The sequence below is a fragment of the Phoenix dactylifera genome, chromosome 15, assembly GCF_009389715.1.
Source record: "Phoenix dactylifera cultivar Barhee BC4 chromosome 15, palm_55x_up_171113_PBpolish2nd_filt_p, whole genome shotgun sequence".
Taxonomy (NCBI): Eukaryota; Viridiplantae; Streptophyta; class Magnoliopsida; order Arecales; family Arecaceae; genus Phoenix; species Phoenix dactylifera.
Genome location: NC_052406.1, coordinates 7169781 through 7185830, shown reverse-complemented (window position 1 = coordinate 7185830; position 16050 = coordinate 7169781). Strand labels below are relative to the sequence as shown.

The following is a 16050-nucleotide window of genomic DNA, read 5'->3' as shown; positions in this document are numbered from 1 at the left end:
TCATAAGTCCTGATGATCATGAAAGAGTGATAAAACCTGTACCATATTAAACATCTCACGCCTGGTTACTGGCTGTTCTCACATTTTGTCAGGCTAGCCTATTAGTAATTCCAGCAGCTTCAAGTCTGGCCAAAGTCTCAATTTGGAATGTAAAGTGGGGAGGAAGCCTCCTTTTGCCTTACAAATTAATCTCATTGACAAGTCTTCCAACATCTCTCTCTCTCTCTCTCTGTGTGTGTGTGTGTGTTTCTTTGTATTTATTGCGTTGTTGTTGTTGTTGTTGTTGTTGTTGTTGTTGGTATTTGCATTTAAGTCTTCCTTGCTTTATGTCTCAATAAATTTTCAAAGTGGTTTGCATTGCCTCGCTAGGACAGAATGCAATCTAAACAAGCTACGTAGCACAAAAACTTATCATCATAAGTTTATATATTAAAATATTAAACAAAGTTTTAATATTAAAACAATTAACTCAACCTGCCCACGCCTTAAATTCAGGATTCAAACATGACCTGATTCCGGCAGCCTTCTGACCTGGGGTCAGACATGCTACGACTGTGCCACTCTTTCAATTTGAATCAGATTTCCTAAGAAGACATTTATTATAATAAATCATAAACTTTATCAGAACATTCCTAGCACAATCATTATGATCACCAAGCAGAAAATTCCATCTTGCTGGAAGTGCAGCGCACAAGCATACACAGTTCGAGCCATCTCTGACCATAGTTTAGCCTGTAATCGACCCAATCTATATGTATCAAACATAAGCATGAGGTTGGTGATCAAACATACCAATCCAACAACCTTGACTACACTTTGCCTACTCTGCTAACCCAAGCAAGAGGCAAAAAAAGAATTCTTGACAAACACCAAGAAGGAATTCTTGTCTTTAAGCTTCATCTTTGTGAAGCATAAACCGACTTCCAGGTTTTTATTTTTTTTTTGGTATGATCCTTCATGCAACTTGTCCCCCATGCATGCATTAGTGAGAGGATTTCCAAACTAATGGACTCAAGTCATCCTGGCATTCACTTCGATTTTCCTTTCTAGCTTGCTCGATGTCTTTCTTGCGACATCTGAGGAGCTTAAGAACAAATCCCCCATAAACTATCTGTCAACTTTGCAATTCCAACCCATAAAACGCAAATCTCCTACCATTAAATCCAAGAATTACAGTTAATCTAATAAGTTCCAAGTGGTGCATGCCGGACAAGGAAAGACACTGGCAAGCATTGAAGCCACCATCAACTTAGCTTCATTTAAGCCACCATCAACTTAGCTTCATGTAAGACAAGACCTGAACTCTCACCCTATCCCCACCTCATTTGACACCCCTCCTATCTGAGCTCTCCTATGCGATTCAACCTAAAAGTTTCATACACGTGAACCCGCCCCTGCACACCCCCCCTCCCCTCCCCTCCCTCTCTCATGAGTCATGACTACTATTGGAACTCCATTCAAATGATAGCAATAACTTCCCTCTCCTCCTCATGACTCCAGTCATCAGGCCCCTGCTGTTGAAGACAGTCCCTTTCAAATGACACCCATAAATGAAGGACCTGCCATTTTATCAATATCAATGGCAACATCCCTTTTCTGTTCCTCCTTGCCATCTCTATAACTTTTATTTGTTTAATTTCAGAAGAATTCATGTGAATCTTCCGAGCGGTTCTCGTGGATCATGTGAACTGCATAAAAGATCCTGCGCGCCGTTCATTTATGATGCACCTTGCTCGAACCCCACCGTCCCTCACTCCCATATTCTTGGCCTTCTTTTTAAATGGTTTCGCTTTGCCGCCTCCTCCCTCCCTCTATGAATGCTATTCCACTGGATTGGCCTACACTTGAGACTTTTGGATTTGGGTCTCCAGGACTAATGAGGAAGTACACTCGCGCTAGAGTTTGGGCTGCGTTCCTTGTAACCATTCTTTTGCTGCTTTCTGCCATGGGTGAAAGTCTTGGATTGTCCACAGGTAGATTAGTTTTAGTCGTTGCATCTCTCTTCTCATTGCCAATGTGCTCTCTGTGCTCACTTTTAGCATCATTTTGTGTTTCGTAGACGCCGCAACAAGCTCAAATGGTCGAAGAAGCTTGAAGGAACATAAGAATCAGATGATGCCTCAGGTAAAATTTCATTCTTTGGATAGTTTCTCCCAACCGTAAGAGAGAAAGATTCGGAGTGAAAAATATACCGACCCCTTTCCTATGAGGTAATAAACAAAGAGTTTGCTTTGGTTTTTCCATCTACTATTCCTTTTTCCTAAGAATAAATACAATTCAATTCACAGAAAGCCTTAGTCTTTATGCACTAACGTCTTTATAGCATCATCCGAAAGGAACTAAACTGAGAGAGATTTTCAAAACAAATTCAACACGAGCAAAAGCAAATGTATTACCCTCATTTTACAGACCGTACGTTTTCTTATTAGCTAACATGGTAAAGTTCCATGATGCCATGGTACAATGTACTGGTACGTACAAGTGCATCTAAAACATCTCTGCAAATTCATTAAAACTATTATGACAGCATCAATAAATGAATGCGTGCTCTTACTCAGATTAAAAAAGGAAACAAAAAAACAAATATGAGCTTCTCTTTTATCACTGTGATAAGGCATTTTTGTGCTGAAAAGCTGATAGATTGTCTTATTTTTGAGCAGAAGTGGGACGACAACTATCTCCTGAAGGGACTCTTTTCGACGGGTTCGAGCTTGCCTGATTGTTCCCATGCATGCGGGCCATGCTTTCCATGCAAAAGGGTTATGGTGAGCTTCAAATGCTCGATTGCTGAGTCATGCCCAATCGTCTACCGATGCATGTGCAATGGAAAATACTATCATGTGCCTTCCAATTGATATGCATGTTATGTTACATGCATCAGGACTGCAACTCAGAAGGAATCCATGAGTTATCTTTTTCTCTACTAATATGTTGGAGGATTAGGATAGAACTGATGAAGGTAGAGAAGTGTAAGAGGGGGATTTTGTAAATGATGAGCTTGTGGAATTGGTAATGGTGAAGTTGGTGCTTTGATTTTTGAGATATCGAAGTTTTTTCCCTTTGATATAAAAGTTTAATGTTTGTGTTAGACGAGCTAAGTTCATTTTTTTATTTTGAAAAGAAAAACAGTGGTTTCTAACATCAAAACTTGGAGCAGGGCCCATCCCTTTGAGGATCATCTTATATACGAGGATAAAGTGAACTTCCCTTCACAAGGGTTTGGAGAAGGCATAACATCTTTTAAAATTATCCTATCCAGACTAGCACATACACATACTGTTGCTAAGAGCTTGTCCACCAAAATTACATCCATTGAGCAAATTTTTGAAACACATACTGATTTTTTTCTCTCTTCTCGCATAGCATCGCCAATGTTACTACCATGCTGAAAATATTTGCGGAGATGAGAGGTGCTCCAAAAAAAAAGTCGAATACCATACTTAGAGCATGCTTCATCTTAATGGAGATCAGATGATGGAAATAAATAATTAAAAAAAATGCAGCCAAATGCTTCGACACATAGACTACTGTAGAAGGCCTTCTCAATAAATTGGTGAAAGGCATAGAGAATGGAATCTTTCCGAAAAAAAAAACGTTTAAATCATTTGATTCTTCCCATACAAATGCCTGAACTTGGCACAAACATCAAACACCCAAGCAGAACTCTAATAATAGTGCTTATCAGTATTGTTACATCATCAAGAAAAATAAGTTTGATACTAGTATTGTTACAGCTCAAAGCTTGCAAGTAAGGATATGTTTATCAGTTTATTCTAGTTTTAGTGTCTGTAAATCCCGTATCATGGTGACATTGACACGTTGTGATGATTACTGAAAAGACTAAAGGAATTGTTGCACCGAATGTTACAACCGGATCCGTGGCGCAATGGTAGCGCGTCTGACTCCAGATCAGAAGGTTGCGTGTTCGATTCACGTCGGGTTCAATTCCCAAAATTTTTAATTTTTTTTTAATTTCTAATCATTCCGTTCATTTTAAAGTTTTAATCAGAACCGTTCATTTGCTGAAATCACTCCAAAATCCGTCTTCGAGACTTCGACTCGGCCACGGAACCCTTCCCACAATGGTTCTTAAATTTTTTAATTTCCAATCGCACCCGTTCATTTGCTCAACTTTCGCGACAGAGCAATCAAACGGTCCGAATCGATCCATAACTGATCTCTCCTACCCTCCTTTTCCTCTCGGCCTCGAAACTCTTCCGGCAGCCCGAGGATTAGAGTACGGCAAAGAAATCCGTGCTAAATCCCCTCCAGATCCGACTCTTACCATTCGGTCTTTCCCGCCGCCAGATCGATCATTCGAGGCTTCGAAGCGCCACCCATCGCGATGCCCCCAAACGCCGCCCCTCCCCTTTCTTCTCTCCAGCTCTCAACCCCATCGTCACTCCCCTTCTCCGCCCCCAAATTTCAGCGTCCCTCTCTTCTTCTTCTTCGAAGAACTCCCGTTCGAGCGGCGAGCTCTGTATCCACCCGGCCGAAGAAGAAGAAGGCCGCCCAGAGGGGCGAGGGGCAGCTGGAGGAGGAGGAGCTCGTCCGCGTGATACTGAGGAAGGCGGGAGGTGGGAAGGAGCCGCTGGTGGCGACGCTCGGTAAGTACGTGAAGGTGGTGAGGACGGAGCACTGCTTCATGCTGTTCGAGGAGCTTGGGAAGAGGGATTCCTGGCTTCAGTGCTTGGAGGTGCGTCTCTTTTCCCCTATCTGTTCTGTTTGAAGGCGTTGGAGGGAGAAATGTGGTGATTCTTTTTCTTTTTTTTTTTGTTAAAAGATTGTATTTTGATGCTTCTATGAGAGTTCCAGTGGTGATTTTGCTTGGTGGATTTAGTTCTTGGCGGAGATAATTGGAATTTTTTCCGCTAAATGATTTGGATTTTTGATGTTCCGTTGATTTGTTTGAATTGTTGCTGTGAGTTATCGGATTGAAACTTGGTTCCAGTGGTTGGGTTTTGGTTAGTGTGTTTAACTTATTCATTCCGTTGAAACTTTTATGTGATTTTCCGTATTCTCTACTTATCTCCATGTTCTTGTGTTTCTGAAAACATGTGTGCTTCCATGGCCGGTTGTCTATGTAACATCGAATGTTGTTTTGGAACTATGTTGGAGGGGTCTGTCGACAGTTGTTGATTACAAAAGTTGCAATAAAATCTTTATTTAGTTTCCGTAGTTGTTTGGAACTTCTTCAATGGTTGTTATACAGTAATGTCCTCCCGGACTTTACCGCCTGTTTAATACAGCCAGTGATTGCTGAGTGTGAGGCTAATTTATACTTATTTATGTATGCGTTGTATGAATAATGATCAATTGCATTCATGCTAGTGGATTATGTTCCTCTTATTTGAAGTTATTGAGTGCTTGATAGGCATCTCGAGGACTTGGAAATATGGAGTTCATGATTTTCTACTAAGTCTTTTCTAGTTGAGGTTGATAAATGAAGCTGGCACAAATGATATATATCACAGGGCAGTTCTACAGTATCCATAACAACTCACTTTAGAACTAGTGTTTATCATCTAAAAATGGCGTGAACCAATTTTTGAAAGGCTGTTTATCATTTTGTTGTGATACTCTCTTCACAGATTTACAGTGTGACCCATAACTTCAATTCTGCAGTAACTTGTGCAAGCTTAATATCTTCGGTCATAGCCTCTTCCTCGGTTTCAATGCAGCTACTGTGAAGTACAACCAATTTTTTTCATCTCTGTTCTTTGCAAGTCAGTTCTTATTTCTCAGTTCTATATCATAAAGCATCTTGAGCCACTTATCTCTAGCTTATTTTTGTTGATTAGAATTTTGTTTAATTATATTAGATAGGTAACATGACTCTCAGTTCCAATCAGGAAGCTTAAATCAATGGGAAGATCATTATCAAAAATGAACCTACATGTGCAAGTTAACAAATTGGCTTTATTGTTCTTCTATCCAGTAAGCACCTTTATTAGCATTCTTGAAGTTATGGCCGAAGATGCAATTTGCATATCTGACATAGGTGATATCTTCCACTAGAAACTTTAGGTAGCATGGCAAATACATATTTATGAGTTGGGCCACATGCTAAATGTTAAATCTTTGATAAAAAAACATAATGATTCCAAAATCGATGATGGGTCATCCAACAAAGATGTTAATATATATATGCACATGTGTATGTATATATACGCATTATATGTACACACATGCACGGACAGATAGATACATGCACAGGAACACATATGTTGACACATACAACATATATTGGTAGGATTTCTATGGACTTGGTTTGTGCCTTTTATAGTCATACATTAAGATTATGCTAGAATGGTGGTTTTAATTTGAATCTCAAAACATTAACAAAGAAAAATCTAATTCCAATTTTTAATTCTTTTAAATTTTTTGACAGGAATGCAGTGGTATTACTTTTTATTTGTACTTAGTCTAAACACTTGTGGGTACTTGCTGTTCCAACTAGCATAGCAGATCTTGTCACAGTTGGAACCCTGAACCTTCTCAGGAATCAGCAGTCATACTATTGTTTGTGTTTTTCTATTCCCCCACTTCAAACGAATGGTTACAAAAAGTGTTGGCATAATAATCATACAGATACAATATACTTGTCTAAAACCCCAAATATACTGCATTTTGCATTACACTTAACTGTTAATTGTGCTACTTATTTTTAGGTATTCAGATGGATGCAGAGACAGCGTTGGTATATTCCTGATAATGGTATTTACTCAAAGCTGATATCTGTGATGGGGAAGAAAGGCCAGACAAGGATGGCCATGTGGCTTTTTTCTGAGATGCGGAAAAGTGGTTGTAGACCAGACAGTTCTGTATATAATGCACTGATTACTGCACATCTTCATTCACGAGATAAAGCTAAGGCTTTGGCAAAAGCTCTTGGGTACTTTGAGAAGATGAAAGGCATTGAAAGATGCCAACCCAATGTTGTGACCTACAACATTCTTTTGAGAGCATTTGCCCAGGCCAGGGATGTAAAACAAGTCAATGCATTATTCAAAGATCTTGATGAAAGCATCATATCTCCTGATATTTACACTTACAATGGTGTCATGGATGCATATGGGAAGAACGGCATGCTCAAAGAAATGGAGTCTGTACTTAGGCGCATGAAAAGCAATCAGTGCAAGCCGGACACAATCACATTCAATCTACTAATTGATTCATATGGGAGGCGGCAGGCATTTGATAAAATGGAACAAGTGTTTAAGAGCTTGTTGCGCTCAAAGGAGAAGCCCACTCTTCCTACATTCAACTCAATGATAACAAATTATGGGAAAGCTAGGCTTAGAGAGAAGGCAGAATTTGCTTTCAAGAAGATGATTGATTTAGGCTTCAAACCCAGTTATGTGACATATGAGTGTCTTATAACAACTTATGGATACTGTGACTGTGCTTCAAGAGCCAGAGAGATATTTGATGAGATGATAAATACCCAAAAGGAAGTACAAATTTCTACTTTGAATGCTATGCTTGATGCCTATTGCATCAATGGTTTGCACTATGAAGCTGATAAACTATTGGATTATGCGACTAAACAAGGTTTAGTGCCAAATGCTTCGACATATAAATTACTCTACAAGGCCTACACTAAAGCTAACATGAAAGAGCTCCTTGACAATTTGCTGAAGCGTATGGATGAACAGGGGATTGTTCCAAACAAGAAGTTCTTTCTGGAGGCATTAGAAGCCTTTGGTTCTTCTCAGCCGAGACCCAAATCCGGTAGTGAGACAGATGCTTCAAATGTGTCACAAATTAATGCCTAGGAATAGCCTTAACCCATCAAGAAGTTGCTTGCCATGTCTTTCCCATTGCTGGTTGCCGAATGAGGTCACCATCAATAGAACATCCAGTTGCGACTGTCAACTTTCAGATCTTGCTTGAAGTTACTTTTGGTGCAGTAAAATTACATCATCGCACCATGCAAGGAAGTTGACTTTGGACGTTCTACACCAGAACCAAATCAAGGGCTCAAGTCTTTTTGTCAATTTATTGGTATAAGTAGCTTAACCTTCAATCATCATTCTCAATTTTTTTTTTCGAAATTTTAAATTAAATATGTATCAGTGAAACTAATGGTAATCATAATTGCCACTCTTATTACCTGTATATTGTCAATTCAGATAAATGCCATCTTATATCTTGATTTTTCTTTTTGGATTGTTGAAGTCATCTTTTATGCGTCAGGAGGAAATAGTCATGTAGAAGATGCAAAAGGGAGAAGGCAGAAATCATTGCAAGGTATGGCCACAAATTTCAGCTAGGGAACTGAATCTACCAAAATTATTGAATTAGAGTGAGTTTAGGGATGTATAAATAATAGCATATTTTGAGGCCAAAAAAAATATAGTTATGTTTTTCAAAATAGCACTGTGTATGCTTTTATACAACCTTTTAAATACTTAGTATATATGTGTATGCTTTTATACAACCTTTTATAGGATTCTCGATCTACATCTATTAAAGGTATTGTATGTATGCTGTATGGTACAAGCACTAAAGATATGGGGTTAAAAGAAAAAACCGTGCTGCTAAGTATTAACCATGTAGATGTACAAAAATGAATTCAAAAATACACCCACGAAATTAATTAATCAAAAAACGATTATAAAAGTATTCCTAGAATTCTTCATCCTCTTTTCAAACTAGGCCTAAAATGACTTACTTAACCATGTAGGTGTACAAAAATAAATTCAAAAATACAACCGTGAAATTAATTAACCAGAAAAAGGATTAAGATAGTTTTCCTAGAACTCTTCATCCTCAAACTAGGCCTAAATGACTTGTTGATGTATACTATAATCAATTGGTAACAATCATGATACGTGAGTTATTTCTGCTCTTCAAGAAGTTAGAAGGTCAAAAGCCCAACAAAAGAAATTTGCTCCAAAAACATTGCAGGGTTTCTTAATGTTTTGAGTGGGTCAATCTGACAAGCCATAGTTAGGGATGATAGGGAATGATTCAACATCTATTTTGGGATGGCTTGTAGTAGTTATAACATGTATGGAAATTGCACAAAACGTTCCAGACATAGTTGGATACAAATTAGGCTTGGTGTAGAGCAATTATTGGGCACAACCTAAAAATATTTGTAGTCACAGTTGGATGCAATTCCAAGTTTCCTTTAGAGCGCAGTTTCTAGATAAATGGAGATGATATTTTTTTGGTGCCAAGTGCAGGTCAGTTTACCAAAATTGTGGTATTTACCAAGACCGAAACCAAATTCGAACCGGTCGTCTACAAAAACCACTTGAAATCAATTAAAAAAAATTTGGTTAGGTTCGGTTCAGTTTGATTTATCGAGTTGATATTCTTCTTTATATAATTTTTTTTAAAAAAATAATATATATATATATATATATATATATATATATATATAGACATATGAGGGTCATGTTAGGTCAAGATTGGGTGGGTTTAAAAATATATATTTGTATATATACACATGGGTTGGGTTAGGTCAGGTTGGGCCGGTTTGAATTAGTTTTCTAAAAATTCGAACCAAAAGAGAATCAAATTTTTTTTGGTTCAAGATTGTTTTAAATCAAAACCAAACCTAATTTAACCAAAAAAAAAAACACCTACATAAATCAAACCGAAACATCCGGTTTAGATTAGGTTCATGATTCGGCCGATTTTTTGCACAGGCCTAACTGAAAGTGCATGTTAGGGATAGTATAGCTCTACTTCTAGCATTAGAGGGTGTGGACCCTAATTTGTGATTGCGTAGTTGAATCAAAAATGGGTAATGAACATGGTAACAGGTCGTGGCAACAGAGAAGCTGCAGTCATCTCTACTATATTAAAAATAACAATTCTAAATCTAAATATAGCTTGCAGTTTTTATAACTTAGTCTTTAATTTTTTTATAAAATTTTTCGATCATCATGATGAACAGCCAAAATAACATGAACCACAGGAAAATTACGGACATGGGCAATATTTAAATATCTTGTCTAATGTGTTGTCTAATATAGCAATCAAGCTTTTAAAATTTTATTTGGCACATTTAAAAAAGCTATGCCTCTATATGAATAGGAAAATAGATATTATTACCCCTTTTTGTCAAGTATTGAGCTGAAGGTTCCCATCTTGCTTGTGAGAAGCCCTGCTTTTTGCTAGGGGGTGGAGACAGGATTATTTCCCTAGGGGGGCGATAGAGAATTTTAAAATTATCAACATCTTTTTAAAATTCACAAAAGTATAATTAGACTTGTGCTTTGCAATAAATAAAGAAGCTATAACACTTCACTGGATGCAAATAAAGGTCATTTTTACTTTTAAGAAAAAAAAAGGGCCTTGTTATAAGAGTGACTTATTTTTATTTGTAAATAGAGAAAGAGACAAGATGTGAAATAGATTTTGGAGCTAGATGATTAAAATAATGAAGAGCTTAATGGAAATACCAATTCATCTGAAGATTTGGCAATACAACCAAGATCAATAACTGAAATTTTACTAGCCACTAACAGAAAATATTGGCATAGGGTTTGAGGTTTATTTAAAATGCTAAGTGATAAAATATGCATTGATTAGATCTTTATAATCCAGATTAATATGCCTATATGCATATAAAGATCAAATTCGCGTTTAAAAATAAAAATAATAAATTTCATACAACTATTTTTATCGCAATTAAGAGGCTTTATGCGTAGGCTTAACAAAAAAATAAAAAGAGTTTTCATAAATTCGTCGGTACAGGTTTTTGGAACATGACAAATAGCTAAAAGCGTGATACGCGCACTTGTTAGACACTTGGGATTCATCATTTCCATCGGATGCCAATCAATTTCTATGGCGCATCAATCAAATGGTTACGGTCACTCGGCAATATCAGACGGTTCTACCACACGTTGACAACGTAACACGGTAACACCCACCCAGAGGCCGCCCAATACCTTCGATTTAAACCAACCGAGGGGCCCTTTCTTTTCCTTCGTCGCTTCCGTTTTCTCATGTCTTCCTCTCTCCCGCCCAACACCAGCCACCGTCTTTCTTTTTTTCACTTGCTCGTCGCCGCCATTGCCGCCGCCGCCGCCGCCGCCATTGCCGCCGCCGCCATTGCCGCCGCCGCCGCCATTGCCGTCGCCGCCGTCGCCTCCGCGGCCGCCTTCATGGAGGAGATCACAGACGCGGCGACCACCCTCAGCATCGGCGAATCTTGCAAGAAGAGCCAAATCCAAGGTGAGGCTGCCCTCTGTCCTTTTTGTGTACATGTTTAAAGATCAACTGGCTCTCTGTCCCCAGTCTCGTCTCGTCTCTCTCCGTCTATCTCAAATTTGAATAAATTCGAGTAGGGTACGGTTCTTTCTTTTGATTCGAAGCCCCGTTTCTTGGGAGAAACCCTTTCTTGCAATTAGGGTACGGTCCCTTGTTTTAATTCTTAAATTCTTGATTCGAATCCCGACGTCTCTATCTCAGCGTGCTTGTTGCTGTAAACGAAATGCTTTTCTTTCTATATTTGGATTTGAGCTATTGGCTGCAGCTTTAATTGGAGTTAGGGTTTACGATTCTTTCTTTTGATTCTTGAATTCTTGATTCGGATCCAATGAGAGATCTATATCTCAGTGTGATTGTTTTTTTCCTTAAAAAAACCCCTTCTTTCTACCTTTGGACTTTACCTCTTGGCTATAGTTTTACTTGTTGTTAGGGTTGCCTTTTTTATAGGGTAAGATCTTTCTTTTGATTTTTGAATTCCTTGCTCGGAAAACAAAGAATGCTTTAATTGGACTTAGGCTTTCTTGTTCTTATTTGATTCTTGAACTGATTCGGATCCTGTTTCTTGGAAGAGAGGTAGTGCAGGAATTTTCAGCGTTCTTTAGGTGACAATCCGATAGCTGGAGCCTCAAGCTACTTTATTTGTTGTTCTAGGGTTCTTTATTCACGATCTGATAACTGAAACCTGGAGCTACTTGTATTGATATTTTGAATAATTTGCCTTTTTTGCGCTTTCTGTCAAGTGTATTTCTTTTTCTTTCCCCTGGCTTTATCATAATATATTTTCTCTTTGATTGCATTCGCAGAGTACAGCTTATTGAGGCCGAGCTTCTGTCTTTGAGAATGGGTACGCTGCTATTTCTCTCTACTAGTTTTTAATAACTTATGGCATTTTTAGATCATTACTTAAATCATATGTTGCTAGTTCCTGGTTTCTCTCCATCTATGTGGACTTTCTGTGGCCAACATCATAGGGGGCTCTATCTGCCCCCTTCCTTGCCAGCTTCCTCATTACTCGTCTCCATCTTTGTCACCCACTCTCCAGTAATCTAATCTACTGCCTCTTTTATTGATTTTGTGTTCTTGGTGGTACACGTTCTTTTTTTGATTCTTGAATTGATTCGGATCCTGTTTCTTGTAAGAGAGGTGGTGCAGGAATTTTCAGCATTCTTTAGGTGACGATCTGATAGCTGGAGCCTCAAGCCACATTATTTCTTGGTCTAGGGTTCTTTGGTTCACGTTCTGATGACTGAAACCTAGAGCTACTTGCATTGATTTTTTGAATGATTTGCCCTTTTTGCAGTTCTGTCAAGTATATTTCTTGTTTTTTACCTGCCAGCTTTATCATAATATATGTTTTCTTCTGTTGCATTCGCAGAGTACAGCATAATGAGGCTGAGCTTCTGGTTTTGAGAATGGATATGTTGCTTTCTCTCTGTACTAGTTTCATTTCACATGAATCAGTATACATTATTTAGAGTAATCGGGTATCAATTGGAATACAGATCGTCGAGCCGCCGACAACTCCCCAGGTTCACTAAAAGAGGGGTACTCCGCGAAGCTTAGCCCTCGGGAGAAAACTGGAATTAAGGCGGGTCCCTTAGAACTGAACTGGTTGATTCTAAGGTGGGTGATAAGCAGCAGCAGTGATGAAAAGATCTGCTTTAGAATTTTCTTTTATTTAATTTGTTCAACTTACTTAGAAAAAGATATGCTTTTAAATAATATACTTTTTTTCCCTGCATCTGCTCACTACATGATCATAAATGAAAAATATCATAATTATTTTTTAAAACCTGCACATTTTTGTGCTACAATTTTTTTGACAACCCATCATGAATTTGTTTAATTCAAATGTTGATCATAGCTGGACAGTTCTATAAGTTCTCTAGTCAGTTATATTGGAAAAAAGATAGTAAAGAAGGGTGATGTGATGGATGGCCTTGCTTATTTCGGTGAATTGAAGTGTATATATATATATATAGAAATTTTCACTTCTATTTTGCGTAGATGTTGCTTGAATCATTTAGACACCTGCAATAGGACTTCCTACAATTGATTCCTTCAAGTGACATGATCGGGATGATGCCTGATCTTTTATCACTCCACTCTCGTATTTTTGTTAATTGATGTGGTCAGAAGTCTTTAAAACTGGAACTGGGCTTTAAGGACCTACCTGGTTGGGGATAATTTTGTTTGGTCGGGGTTAATTATGTCAATATTGCCTTGTTTTATTAGATTTATATTTCTTGTTTTACATTCCCACTGAATTCTTGAATTAACTGATGCTTCGCTTTTTTTTGTTTAGGCAGTGCATGATATGTTTTACGACCAATTTTACAAACTATAAGTTTTCCTAACTTGAAGAATAATAGTTTGTGGTTGTATTTTTGAATTCTTGTTTGTACATCTACATGGTTAGCACCCAACAGCAAGGGTTTTTTAACCCCCCATAGAATAATCCTTAGTGCTTTTAACCCCTTCCGCTTGAAATGCCTCTCTTCTCTTCTTCCTTTTCCTCCCCGTTGCTAGTAGTTGGCAGACAGCATACTGGCAGCAATGGTACACCACTGCCCCATTTGTGGCGAATCACTCTCTTCTCCTCGAAGTCTAGGGCTCCCACCCACTCAAATCCTAATTTCTCCTCAATTTTTCCTAATCTCTTGATCTCTGACTCCGTTGGGATCTCTAATAGCCAGAGCCACCCATCGAGGTAGGGGGTGGCACCAGCGGGGGTCTTGGGTGGAGAAGCCTGCCCCCATCCTCATGTTCACACGAATTCGTGTCTTCCACCTAGTTGAGATCTGCGCAGATGAATGATCCAACTGTGGATTCGCACGAAGGTGAGGCGCGACACCACCATACGATAGGTGATCCAACGATGAATCCTTTTATGATACGGATGTTAGTTTTGTCATAATATAATTTTATGTTACCCTGTGATGGTCACATGACAACACTCTGTTATTAAAAATGAACGACAGGACCGGTTTTGGAACTATTTGGAAATTTAAGGAATTGATTTGAAACTTTTTAAATTTGAGGGGATACTTTTGAGATTGGCTCAAACTTGAGCGGGTGCTTATAATTTTCCCAAAATCAAAAGTTCGAAATGTTAAAAATTATAAATTATTTCCAACCATAGATTTTGATTTTCTTCTAAATTAAGTGGTATGCTATTTGTTTCAATGGTTTTTCTAGCAATTTTAAACACTCCTAATTCTAGCGATCAAATTTTTAAAAAATAGAGATTTTTTAATTTCGAAATTACACTTTAAAATAAATAGAAAGTATTCTTCACTTAAATATCATTTTGACATTTCAGTATTTTCTTAGTCATGATTTTGTTCCAAAAATTCATGCAGCTTGAATTTGAAAGTGTGATCCCGAATCTCTCTTTTTGGTCAAAAAATTCTTGGTTTTGAAGACTTTGTCTATTTAATATTTTTTTAGAGTGCTTAAGTTTTGTCTAAAATCTTCATATTTTGTTATCATGTTTTCTTAAAAGAGAAGGTTTTGCTTCAAACAAAAATTCATGCAACTTGAATTTGAAAATGTATGATCCCGAATCCCTCTGTTTGTTCAAAAAATGCTTGGCAACTTTTAAAAAACTTTTTATATTTTAAATTTTCAGAGTTTGCTCAAGTGTTCTCTAAGATCTTCATGTTTTTCTATCTTGTTTTCTTACAAGAGATGGTTTTGCTTCAAATAAGCAACTATTGGCTTTATGAATGTGTTTCGAAAAAATCTGAAGGTTTTTTTTTTGGATAAGTTTGTTCTTGCATCTTTCTATTATTTGTAAATGAATTTATTTTAAGACGCGGCTTTTGTTTGGAAAATGGTATTTTCAAATTTCAACAGTTTAGTTTTAGAAAATGATTCAAAATCTTTTTTTTGCATAACTTTTTTTTAGTATTTTGCAAAAGTTGATTTGAGATTACTATTTTTTCAGAAAATGATATGGAATCAATCATTTTGATTACTTGGTGAGGTGCTGTGCTAGTCTCAGCACACTATACTTATATTCTATGATGTTTGTCATATTAGTCCTTGTTTAACCTTTATTTCAATCTCTGTTTAATCATGATCATCTTGTATTTGAACATTTGACCATATTCTTAATCTTGATCCTGGATCTGCTTCTATATGATCTAATTTAATTTATTCCATATTCAAACACTGTCTCTTCTCCATTGAAGATTAATCCCATCATTTTATCCATCATGTGAGTTCAAATATCAATTATACTTTCAATATTATTCTTGACTTTTTATATTCTACAAATCTAGTAAAATATATGATTTTCATTATTTTTTGGAAGTAAAAGAATTTGCTTGGAATTAGTATTTTCGAAAAATAATGTTTTCTCATAATCATGATTTTTATTCTTTTGAAATGTGTCTCATGATTTGTTCTGAAATCAAGCTTTGGAATTTTCATAGTTCAAAAATTTTCTTTTCGAAAAAAGTTTGATAAATTATTTTTGCAAAAATCACTTTAAGTTTACTCCATTTTTCATACTATTGACTTGGTTTTAAAATGACATGCTTGTTTTGCGAAATTATTATTTTTTCAACTTTCAAAACTTAAAATTTGAAATATTGAGAATTTTAAATTATTTTAACCACTATGCCTTTGATTTTCTTCTAAACTAAGTGGTTCACAATTTGTTTCAAATGTGTTTCTTGAAATTTTAAATACTTCTAATTTAGGGGATCAATAAGTTTTTGAAAATAAAGATTTTAAAATTCAAAAATTTTCCTTCAAAGAAATTAAAAGTATGGCTCACCAAAAGATCACTTTAAAGTTGCAGTATTT

At 37.0% G+C, this 16050-nt stretch overlaps 2 protein-coding genes and 1 non-coding gene across 7 annotated transcripts; all 3 read left to right on the top strand.

Annotated features, from left to right (window-relative positions):
* The first annotated feature begins 1767 nt into the window (after positions 1–1767).
* LOC103717771 lies at positions 1768–3067 on the top strand. Its single transcript, XM_008806276.3, has 3 exons — positions 1768–1973; positions 2060–2124; positions 2661–3067. The coding sequence occupies exons 1-3, from the start codon at positions 1781–1783 to the stop codon at positions 2853–2855; spliced, it is 453 nt and encodes a 150-aa protein (XP_008804498.2). The 5' UTR covers positions 1768–1780; the 3' UTR covers positions 2856–3067.
* Positions 3068–3872: 805 nt separating this feature from the next.
* On the top strand, positions 3873–3944 carry TRNAW-CCA. Its single transcript has one exon. It is a non-coding gene; the product is annotated as a tRNA-Trp (tRNA).
* A 226-nt stretch (positions 3945–4170) lies between these two features.
* On the top strand, positions 4171–13033 carry LOC103717772 (pentatricopeptide repeat-containing protein PPR5 homolog, chloroplastic). Of its 5 annotated transcripts, none has more exons than XR_005515149.1 (5): positions 4171–4696; positions 6672–8007; positions 8200–8253; positions 12039–12079; positions 12611–13033. XR_005515149.1 is itself a non-coding variant. In XM_008806277.4 (2 exons), the coding sequence occupies exons 1-2, from the start codon at positions 4346–4348 to the stop codon at positions 7776–7778; spliced, it is 1458 nt and encodes a 485-aa protein (XP_008804499.2). In that variant the 5' UTR covers positions 4171–4345; the 3' UTR covers positions 7779–8163. The 5 variants fall into 5 exon arrangements, 1 of the variants encoding a protein (XP_008804499.2); XR_005515148.1 differs by having other exon boundaries at positions 8182–8253; XR_605717.4 differs by lacking the exons at positions 12039–12079; positions 12611–13033 and adding an exon at positions 10717–10974 and having other exon boundaries at positions 8182–8253.
* Positions 13034–16050: the final 3017 nt, after the last annotated feature.